Source organism: Stegastes partitus, unplaced genomic scaffold (assembly GCF_000690725.1).
Source record: "Stegastes partitus isolate 25-593 unplaced genomic scaffold, Stegastes_partitus-1.0.2 Scaffold1302, whole genome shotgun sequence".
NCBI classification, from domain to species: Eukaryota; Metazoa; Chordata; class Actinopteri; family Pomacentridae; genus Stegastes; species Stegastes partitus.
The window spans coordinates 56,870-68,707 of NW_007579033.1; the positions used below are offsets into that span (position 1 = coordinate 56,870).

The 11,838-nt window shown below is 41.7% G+C and overlaps 1 protein-coding gene across 1 annotated transcript in view; it reads left to right on the forward strand.

Annotated features, from left to right (window-relative positions):
* rev3l (REV3 like, DNA directed polymerase zeta catalytic subunit) overlaps positions 1-11,838 on the forward strand; it is a 90,846-nt gene that overhangs the window by 50,415 nt on the left and 28,593 nt on the right. Inside the window, exons 8-12 of the mRNA XM_008298289.1 lie at positions 1,430-1,514; positions 6,783-6,922; positions 7,926-8,054; positions 9,569-9,806; positions 10,438-10,580. Coding sequence (XP_008296511.1) covers positions 1,430-1,514; positions 6,783-6,922; positions 7,926-8,054; positions 9,569-9,806; positions 10,438-10,580 — 735 coding nt within the window. The remainder of the gene's footprint in view (positions 1-1,429; positions 1,515-6,782; positions 6,923-7,925; positions 8,055-9,568; positions 9,807-10,437; positions 10,581-11,838) is intronic.

An 11,838-nucleotide genomic window follows, 5' to 3' on the forward strand; every position in this document is an offset into this window, starting at 1 on the left:
GGAAAACATTGTGTGTGTACAAACTATTCCAAGACTCTGATTTTTAATTGGTTTTCGTACAGTAAACATTTCAGTTGAATAGTTAGTAGCTGTCAAAGCTGAAACACTGATGACTTTTTGGTTACGTTATAAAGCACAGACTCATTTAGTTTTTTACAAAGTCTGATGCAAAGCTTTTATTTTTGAATGAGGTATGTAGAATAAAGTGATTTTGGCAAAATATCATAATTTTAAGCTTCAGCTTCGCTAATATCCCAACAGATCTGAACATCACTCATTAGTTCAAAGGCCATCGGACGGTTGAAAACTGAACTGTTTTTTTCTGTATGTACAGTTTCTGGCGCTGATGAATGATGTTATTTTGACAGTTTTTTTTTTAAAGACAATGTGCTTTTCAACCCCCCTCCAGCAAGTTTCGGGGTTCAAATGGGTAATGAATATATTCATATAACACAATGGAGAATGGCTTCTCTTAATTGTACACATTCATCACAGCTTACTGTTGATTTGTTTGTCTGATCTTCTTGCTAAAACTTAACTGCAGCAGCATTTTTGTGTTCTCAGATGTCAGAGATTACTTTGGTGAATACAGTGTTACCACAAGTGTTTGATATGATGATCAAATGTATGACATTAGCGACTTTAAACCTTTACATAAGTTGTGGAAATTTGTAATATTGTTTAAGTTGACTGCCAGATGAGAGTGGATGTTTTTCAGATTCGCTTAATGTGGGTGGCATCTCTCATTTCAATGGTACCAGCCTTTGTGCATGACAGCGTTTGGAGGCTGTACAAACTCTTTTGTGGCTAGCTATTGTTCCATCATGTCAAGCTCCTTATTATCCAGCTGAGGCATCTGTCTTAGTTTTATTGCTGAGCTCTCTTTCCAGTGGAAGACAACTTTTGAGTTTTCCATTACCTCCACAAATTCAGGGAATCATCTCTGTGAGTGCTGTCCATGTGATTGGTGATACAAGTTTGTCTTCTTACCACAAACAAGAAGTTTAATCTCGCCAAACTCTGAGTTATCCCCACACACAGGGAGCTGTCATGGAAACGGGGTGATAAATAGTCACAGGCTAATCTGCTGTGCTGTGATAAAATATTTGCTTTCAGACCTACATCCAAGCACAAACAAGGTTCCCAGGTCTGAAAAGTAAGGAAATGAAACTATAATATCCAGGTCTGCACAGATCATACCTTGCAATGAAAATAAGACAAGAACTGGCCTGGAATGCACAAGTACAGTCTCTTTTTGTTATTGGGATCAATTGCTTGAAGTTGACTGACAGCAAAATTACCCTACGATTACAGACCAAAATGTTTTAATTGCAGCTAAGAATTTGGTGTCTGGAAAACCTCTGGAACTCTGACTGTTCCCAGGAATGACACAACGCAATATTGAACACATTTGTCTGATGTCTTCCAGATCGCGGTTTTGTCACTTCAACAGAGAGCGAGAAAATCTTCCTGAAGAGATTCAAGGAGATCCTGAAAGAGAACGAGTTTGACGTGTAAGTTCCTAATCCTTCCTCTGATTTGTCTTTGCGGTGAAGTGCTCAGCAGACATTTAGGGGTAAATGATGAAACTGGAGGTCAGTGTCGGATGGTTGTCCCACGTCCCTGAGGAAATCCAGGGGAGATGGCACAGGGCTGGAAACAATCTTTGAAAATAAGCACAAGATGCTTCCAGCCTCAACGAGAAAAGACTCCTACAGCCTGGCAGACCACATCAATAACAACTTTCTCTCATCTTTAATTCTTTGTATTGAACTGTAATGAAGCTGCTGCATGTCCTCAGTTTTCCTGAGCTTCGTGCCAGCGTCTGTGTCCGCCTCCTCTTTCTTCTCAGGGCAGTGAGGGAGGGGAGAGCAGAGGCTGGACGAAATGTGAAGGGAAAAGGATGGAGAAAGTGAAGTCAGAACAGATGTAGCGGAGAAAGGAAGGAGGGGGTGAAACGATGTCGCTGAGGTTACACACCCCTCCCTCCCCACTCCTACGATGTACAGCCAGAAAGTATTTCCTGTTATAAATAAAAGTACAGTTGGCCCAGCAGCCGTGCGTGCTGCTGCATCAGATCCAGATGGCTCCTATTCACTGGCCTCCGATATCAAGCGGGAACAGAGGAGTGGAGCGGTGCAGTGTGGGAGCAGTGTGGGCTTTTTCGGTGTGGAGCGTCTTGAGTGATGGAGCACTCACACACGGACACACACGGCTCGCTGGCTGCTCTCCCGATGCCTGGCTGCCTCAGTCGGTCGCTCTGTTAATACTCACACACAGTCTGTCACTTCCTTTCTGTTGGCTTTGCCTTACTCTATTATGCGCTGCTACTGTTGCTGCTGCATTCTCAGTGTCTCTCCTGGCACTGCAGGCTTTGTTGGAAATTTCTCATTTCCTTTCACTTTCATGCTTTTTCATTTTTTGGTGAGCTCACGTGTTTTTAGTTTTTCCCTCTGTCACACGGGCATTTTGCTGCGATTTCTAGTCCGTCTCTCGTTCTGATATTCGGCCATGTTCCTTGAAGATTGTGGTCTCCTGATCCTTTACCAGTCAAATAATTGATCTCCACAATCCATATATCTGACGGAAAGCTTTTAGGTGAAAGCATGCAACATATGCCAATATGACCACTTGTTTAGCCCTCTGAACCCCAGGCTCTGGGTGTTTTTTGTGGAATTACCTTGATTATGCAATTTTTAAAAAATAAAAATAAATAAACAACTTCTGAACAGAATGTACAAAATTTCTTCAAGTGCCCACAGGTTGTACCACCAGTGGAAGAAAAAAAACCATGGCTCTAAATACTATAAATATTTACTACTTAGATTTTTACAACCTCTGCAGGCTCCCACTACTATGTACCTCAACTGCCGAGACGTATTTTACCATGCTGAATGGTCTTCCAACATCTTGCTCTTTTGTGTATCGTTTTTCAGTCATGCTGCATTATTTTATTGCTCAAGTATGTTTTGTTCCATTGTTTCCATACTCGTCCACTATCTGCTCTGTGTAAACACTGCCTGCAGTTCAACCGAAAAATCCATGAATTTCTGTCATGTGACTATTAGTGAGTCACATGACAGCTGAGTCACTTATGGCTTCTTGGTTGTGCCGAGGAGCCCAAAACTCTTTAGTTTTTTTTCTTTTTCAACACTTCATTTTTGTTCAGTTTTTTAATGATTAGTTCAAGGACCGTCAGAAAACTTGATCTAATAATTCTTCCTGCTGTACAGTTTTTTTCTGTAATAAAGGGGAAACATTTTGGCAATTAAACATTCTTTTAAAGGTAAAGTTTAGGGGTTCGGAGGGTTAATCACATGTATGCAATTTTTTTGTTTTTGTTTTTTTAAAAATATGCCATCCTAGATCCTTGTCCTTACCTTGATTTCTTGCTCTGCTTCCTATTCCTCCTTACTTCCACCTATTTAACTCTCTGCTTCACAGAATATAGGAAATAGCAATGTGGCTTGGTTGCAAGACTAAACATCTTCAAGGTCCAACACTCTGTCTGAACTGCAGACCGCCCTTCATAACCTGATACGTGGATCCATTCTCCCTACCTAAAGCTCACTGTGTTCCTTATGAATCCAGAATCAAGCAATTGGGTTTCTTTTGTCTTTTGCTTTTCGAAGAGTGAGTTTGTTACAGCTCTATCAGTGTCTTTATATGTTACAAGCAACAAGTAACAAGAAACAGCAGTACAGAAATTCCAAAGTAGGTTTGAGATTATTAAGAAACAATCAGTGATATAGTTTGTCCACCAGGGGGCTCAGACAATTAGAGTTTAAAGCTGCAAATGGTCCCTGTTGCTTGTAAAAACAAATCTAAGGAATCTGCATTGATGAGTTTACTTGCAATGCCTCATCAGGATTTGTAGATGTCTGCCAGTCGTGACTAGTTAACAAAAAACGAATCCTTTTTTCACCTTTATTTTGAAAGACATAATGAGGTAAACTATCCAGTAATGTCGTCAGTGAGTTTCTTCTAATTCCTGTACTTTGATTTGTGCATAATCATCTTATGGACACACTGATTTGTTTTGCGACTGGTTCCGAAGTTATACTTTTCTATTATTTAGCATGGTATTGTCCTAGCAAGTAGCGTAACTGCAGTGGTGTTGACTGGAACTACAGTTACAGGTTCCGTTTTGCTTATCAATAAATGTGCTTTTAAACCATCATGACGCATAAGTGATTCATGCACATGCTTCTATTTTTTTCATCAAACAAGTAGTCTTAATTGAAATGTTGTAATTGGTGAAATATGAACTTTTGACTCTGACTTTATCATTCATTCATCAGATATTGCGATGTGCAAATTGAAATATTTATAAATCGAGAGGGTGGGAGTCATTAAGGCTCTCTATTACTTCAGGGCAGTGATGTACAGTAGAAGGTGACGCTTGCTTTCTATTCTGCTTCCTGTTTTTTTCTTTCTTTCCTCCACTTCATCATTCAAACGCCGCTGAAGGAGGCGAGAGGGGCGTGGCTTGGTGGCGAAATGTGTTAATCGCTGCAGTAATCTCCCGACGCCCGCCAGGCTCCCTCCCTCGCTGCCTCTAAAGTCGTTAGCTCGCAGACTAATTAAGAGGCAGCCAGACAGTGGCACGTGCACGCTGACTCTCTGGAGCCCTTTCCTTATACAGCCCGGCAGAACCAACTCTCCGAATGACAATGAGACTGCAGCAAAATTTCTCGCGCTGTGAGCCTAACCTCTGACTCTGGAGGAGCAGCAAGATGTCAGCTGTGAAAAACCCCAGAATCATTGATTTCATATATTTACACCCATGTTTTCATCATTCATCACGTCTGAGAACCATTCATCATTTATCAGGCCTTCTGCCAGGTGCTGCTCATTCATCATTTAAAGTGAGTGAAAGGGTGCACATGAGGCTGTGACTTGCAGTCGAGTATTTTGTCTGATCTTTTTTATTTTTGTGTGTGTATCCTCCACCAGCGCTGCGTTTCCATCTGGCTTGATTCCACAGGAGTGTTTACTTTATTCCTCTGGGCTACTGCTGGACTCAGACATGGTGTTATGCAGCTTCACCTGTCTGTCTGTGCAGCGGCCCCGCACTGTTTTCAGCATATTTCATCAGAATGTGTTTTGGGGCTTGAATTTATCCTGTGAAAGTTGACCATGCGTGCCTGCAGTCACACCAGCAACAGGGGGTCAAAGCAGTATCTTGAGGTGTATATCATATTCAACCCTCTCCTGCTCAATGTGGGATTTAAACCTGCAACCTCTTGGGCATGAGGCTCTAATCTTCAAGCTTAGTCAGATCTGAAAAGCCTGCCTGCAGACACGGCTGGGATCAGTTCAGGAGTAGCACCTAAAATGGAATTAATTTTTTTTTTTCCCCCCTTTTTTTTTATGACCATTTCTGTGAAATTTGTTCCACTCACAAGCGGCGGCCGCCTGCCTGGTCTACATTTCAATATTTCAGAGTCACTAAGTGGTGAGTTGCTAGGCGATGCAGCGGGGCAGCATGGGTAAGGGAGCGTGATAGGCAGCTTGTAGCTGAGAGCGATCTGGAGGGATACAAAGCTCAGTTGGCTGCCTGCCCGTTTTCCATTCATATTCCCTCTCCAACACAGAGACAAACACCACTTAGCTGCACACACTCATACGCTCTCACACACACACACACACACACTCACAGACAGGAGACTCTCCACACTTATGCAGCCACACACACAGTAAACACAGCACTTCCCCTGATTAAGACTCACAGTAAAGAGATGCTAATAAAACATGACTGCACGAGGGCAGATACCAGAAGGTCCTCTGCTTTGTGATTCAGGTAGCAGCCAAACATGCAATGCTCCTAACACTCATCCATCCATCCATCCATCATCTATACACCAATTAATCCTCACTAGGATCACAGGGGGCTGGAGCCCATCCCAGCTGACTTAGGGCGAAGGCAGGGGAAACCCTCCACAGGTCGCCAGTCTGTCATAGGGCTACACAGAGAGACAAACAACCACACCTATGGACCATTTGGAATCGCCAATTAACCTCAGCATGTTTTTGGCCTGTGGGTGAAAGTTGGTGAGAACCCACGTTGCACAAGGAGAACATGCAATCTCCACACAGAAAGATCCCAGGCGTCCTAACTGGTGATCTTCTCGCTGTGAGGTGACGGTGCTTACCCCCAATCCACCGTCCTCCTAACACTCATCATTCCTTAAAATGTGAAAATTGGTCCGTCATTATCCTGCAAGTGTAAAACTGAAGCAGCGGAGTTCAGGTGTTTTTCATGCATTTGATCTGTGGACTTGTGTTGACTGGATGTTTAATTCCAATCTGACTGAAAGAACCTACAAAGAAATATCCTTGGAGCTTCAGTAAAATCTCATCAGTTCAGAACTAAAGAAGCCTTTGGGTTATTCCAGCTTAAATCATCAGGGCCCTTCTGCTCGACATTCTCTGATTTGCCTGCAAGTTTTTTGTTATCATAAATTATGCATATTTAAAATAGTATCTGTAAAATTTGAATTGATATAGCAGTTTAATTCTGACACATTGTTTGAAAAATTGCCCATCAACCCTTTTGCAGCACATTTTTTGGCACATTTAAATTGAAATTTTCACTGTAATTTCTCATCATGCTGTTGATGCAAAATCTGCACTATTGAACAAATAGATCAAAAAATCCTTGATCATGCTTGAGTCCGGTTGCTTTTAATTAAAGCTCCTGGTATTACCGTAACCTGTATGCCTGAGAATCTATGCAGACTACAAAGAAATAGTCTTAATTTCTGTCTTTCTCTGCGCAGGACACAAGATTTGTCTGTTGGCGATGGGCAGGACCAAGAGGATTTCAATGACTTTACCCTCCACTTCGACCCCTCGACCTCAGACGGACCCCCGTGTACTCCTGCTAATGCCGTGGAGATGCACAGGGACTCTGAGCCAGGTGAGGAAAAATGCTGGGTGCCTCAGAAAGCGCACTCTATCACGGGAAGTTATTTCATATATTTGTAATGACAAAATGACATCCCAGTCATTGTGAGTTATACAAACTTAAGATGGATTTACGCTCCTGCAATTACATCCCGCAGGGCACCATTTTAAGAACATATTCATAGTTCAGAATCAGATTTTACCCAGAGAAACAGCACTGTGGGGCTGTGTCGTATATTATAAAATAAGATAAGGTTTTTTTTATTCCTAAAAGGGTTTTTGTGCTAGATTTTATTCAGAAAAACTTGTATCATCAGAGTGAATGCAGTGCCTAATAGAGAAGCAAATAGATATAAGTGCTGTATATTAATAAACATAAAAATATGTAAGCTAACGTAAGACTGGAGTAGAAATTTCAGAACAAATGCTGGCAGTGATACTGAAGTTTCTAACTGTTTTTTGTTTCTTAGAATTTAGAGAGATGATGACAAGATAGATTGAGTCACATAGGAAGGATTCAAATCAAAGTAATGTTGAGATTTTAGTTTCATCCATTACTTTTATCCAAATCCCTCTTACGTGTGTGCTATGTTTCCTCACTTCTGTTTATCTTTCCCTTTTCTTTCTATGTGATATGTCAAAATGTTAACGCTGCAGTATGATTATACCAGTTCTCAGTTGGACCTGCCATTGAAGTGCATTTGTTTCGACCTGTGTGTTCAGCAGGAAAGGTAGTTGGTGAAAGTGACATTTGTTTCCACTTATCTATCACTTCCACCGAGTCAGAGGCTGAAAGCGTGACACAGTATGATTAGCATTAGTCTAATCTGCAGACACTTTCTCCGCCAAGTCTCCTGAAGGAGCATAGAAACTGCCAAAGACAGCAGTGGCACACACACATTGACCCAATGCTGAACCTCTTTTTTTTTTTTTTCTTTCAACTTATCTCAGTCAGCAAAGTGTGACGTTTCAGAAATCCTGACAGTAGTTTTGTCTCTCTCTTTCCCTGTCTGCAGACTCTGTGAGGAGCAGTGGTAAAGTCCCCGAGGAGGCTGTCGTTGATGAAGAGGCCATCCTCAGTCTCCTGGAGAACAGTCAGACTTTCCTCCCACTCTCCCAGACGTCCAGCCACTCGCCCCTGCTCGGTAAGGCAGCCACCTAATAAAACGTTATCACACACCTAGGGACTGTTCACTTTGTTTTCCTACTGTCTGCTCTTTTAACATCACCCTTAAAACTATTTGTTGTTCATACATACTTAATCTGCTGAAATCATTTCAGTCTGTCTTGCACTCAAACATCTTTAAGATTTTTAGTAATGACAGGTCAGCAGCCTGCTAGTCCTCTCCAGAAGCTTTAGGTTGTCTTTCCTTTCCTGAATTTTTAGGATCTTGGTTCTGTGATAAACTTTTTTCATTTTCCATTTCTCAACTGGGGCAAGGTGACTCGGTGGTTAGCACAGTCGCCTTGCAGCTAGAAGGTCACTGGTTCGCCTCCCGTTGAGGACACCTGGGATCTTTCTACGTGGAGTTTGCATGTTGCCCGTGCAGTGTGGGTTCTCTCCAGGTTCTCCGGCTTCCTCCCACAGTGCAAAAACATGTTAATTGGTGATTCTAAATTGTCTGTAAGTGTGGATGTGAGTGTGCTTGGTTGTCTGTCTTTAAGTGTAGCCCTGTGATAGACTGGTGACCTGTCCGGGATGTCCCCTGCCTTCGCCCTGAGTTGGCTGGGATAGGCTCCAGCCCCCGCGACCCTATAGTGAGGATTAAGTGATATATAGATAATGAATGGATGGATGGATTTCTCAACTGATGATACAACATTTGCGTCCAGAATATTAAGTGCAATCCACTCATCCCTCTATACATGCAATTTTTCCCGAACCACTGCTTCACAGCTGGCAAGGTGCTTTTTTTTATTGCCGTTCATGTTTTTTTCCTCCTTAGTTTAAATCTCATCTGTCCACAGCACTTCTTTCTAACATTCCTGGCTTGTCCAGATGTTGTTAGCTGTCACAAGTTCACGTTTGTGATCAGATTGCATCAGGATACATTTTTCTCCCGATGAGTCTTCCATATACAGTCTGATTGTACATCAGTGCTGTGCAGTAGAAATGTACACCACAACACCTCTGTTGGAATAGAGTTAATTGGGATTAGTTATTACACTATATTACTCAAAGGTTGGCAGCTATAACTTATACAGCATTTTTGGTTGCCTACATTAATATGAAAATGCTCTCTGAGGTGGTCAGTGTGTAAGTTTTAAAGGAAATCTCCCTCTCAAAGTAAATGCATGAATCTGAATAAACCCAAACGCCATGGAGTTCATCAATAACAATGCACTGTTTTAATCTGCCTTAAGCTTGTAGCCTTAGCTCCTTCCACTGTTCTTATGCAGCACCTAAATTACTTTGATTATAAATGCTCCATTTGACATAACTGAATTCTTACAAACAGAGATGATCACAAAGATGTGTAGACTTTCAGCTTCAATTCAAGGTGTTTAACGAAAACACCATGCCATTTTTACATCATCCCTTCATTTTCACAGTAGGTTAAAGGTCTAGACTCAGATGACGCTGTTGTTGAAATTGTTGCTTGCAGCTGATTGACGTAATGTCTTTTAAATGGTTTGTTTTTGTCGTCTTTTGTGGCAGACAACAGCCAAGACCACACCATCATCGATTTGCTGGCAGGCCTGGAGAACGATGGTTTCTGCAGGACCCCCGTTCGGCAGAATTCCCAGTCACGCTCCCTCTCTGGTGCCAGGAGTTACCACTACAACAGCGATGAAGAGGAAGCAGGGCCAGAGCTGGACAAGGAGGAGGCAGAGCTCAGCGTAGTAATGTCACAGCGGTGGGACAACGAGCCTCCGGAGGGCTCATCCCCACCGAGGCAAGTTTGTCTCTGTTGCTTTTGGGAACTTTGAGGGAACTCCTTTTGTTACTGGAACAGTTTGTTGTTGTTTTGCCCTTTTACACTATAATTTGCATCAAACAGCTCAGTTGAAAAGCAAACAAAAGCTAAATATATCAAACCTCGTCCTTTTTTGGGACAAACTGTGTAGCTGATTGTCAAGACTGAAAGCTGAAGTTGAATGTCTGGTTAGATTTGTAAGCTTGGTGTCTCTTTCTGTGATTAGATGGGTTTAAATTTTGATCACGAATATACTACTTTTAAACTTGTATACCTTATCCATACACGTTTTTCATATTTTGATTGTTTTACTAGATGTAAGGGAACCAAGTCTTTTTGCCTAGAAAAGGATTGTTTTGGTTTTTATTTGTAGGTATCATTTTGACAGCAGTGTCAAAAAATTTAAACAACAACCAGCACTACATGAGATGGAAACTTAGGATTAGAATCTGGTCTAATCAGTGCAGTGTTTACCCAGTTTAGGAGGTATAATGCAATGCAAACATCAGGATAAATTAGATGCGTTTGTTGAGTGATCAGAGAACGTTCGTCGACACTGAGCTGTTTGTGCCTGTGCATTGTTAAATCAGCGTCCTGTCTGTGTGCTCAGGCCCGGTATGAAGGAGGCAGAGGACGGCTTCAGTGACGAGCAGCAGGACTCCTGTGACGAAGACATGGAGTGGAGCGGGAACAGCTCTCTGTTCGCCAACCTGTCCATCCCCCAGCTCGACGGGGCGGCAGACGAGAGCAGCGGTGAGTCATCTTACGCCAAGATGTACTGAAATGTCAGTTTGCTTTGACGCCCATCTTGCATCCCCTGCTGATTCATATTCAATCAACGATATCAGAACATGGATCCAGCAGCTGCTGCAGAATAAAAAGTTGGGTCAGCACCTGTTTTTTTTTTTTTTTTTTTAATTTTTAGATTTTTATGAAGGACATGCTATTTGTTATAGACTCCATGATTGTAATTGATTCCCTGGAGTGGGGGTGATTATCAAAAAACTATTAATAGTCTTTAGAGATATGAAGACAGAGATTCATACTTAGTGAAAGTCAAGCGCTTTTCACTCTGTTCAGTTGACATCATGAGTGTACCAGAGTATTTGCACCATTTGTATTGTTTTTTTGTAACAGCTGCATCAACAGTATAATTTCACTTTTTACCCCCACTTTCTTTGCATGCAAATATATATTTAAAAACATGTCGTTGCTTTATCATAAAAAGCATCTAAAAAGTTCTGCAATACCACAAAGAAGCCCACCTCAGTAATTTGAAACATTGAACGCAGAAGTCAGTCACCACTGATTGTATATAAAGATGGACAAACCCTCCTTGGTCACCACTAGATTTCTTCTGAAGCAGTTTTCAACCTCAGTATGGTGGCTCCAGCTGTTACCTTTTTTGGCAATACCAGATTTCTTCTAACTCTGGCTAGTTCAAAAATGAGCAAGGAAGTGAAGCTGAAAAGGGCCATGCAAAGGGCCAAGAACTGGCCTATGACGGGGCGAACAACTCAAAGCAGTAACTCAAAGCAGTCTCGCTCTTAACTATACTTAATTTTAAGCCTTAATACAATTTACATGGTTGAGTTATATAAAAATCCACCCCCTGTACAGTTACTGGGAACAAAAAACTGTCAACAGGCTCTAAACATGTTTATTTCTGCTGTAAAGTTGGACATTTTAACACCAGTTCTTTGGCGATTGACTCACTTGTTCAGCAGCCTCAAGTGGCATTTTGAGGAACTGCAGTTGTTGACATTTTCACATTGGCTTCATTTTTCAGCCCCAGAGGTTTCCACTTACTAACAATGTGCAAAGATATCAAAGAATTATGTATTGCAGTAGAAGTATATCCTCTCATAGTGGGTTACAGGCTGCAAACATAATCGTATTAAAGTTAACAATAAATAATCAGATGAAGATCTGAGCATATTTCTCAGGGAACTGCCATGCTTGTTCTTCATCAGTGCAGGTTTAGTACGCTTATAGATGCATTTGATGTGTG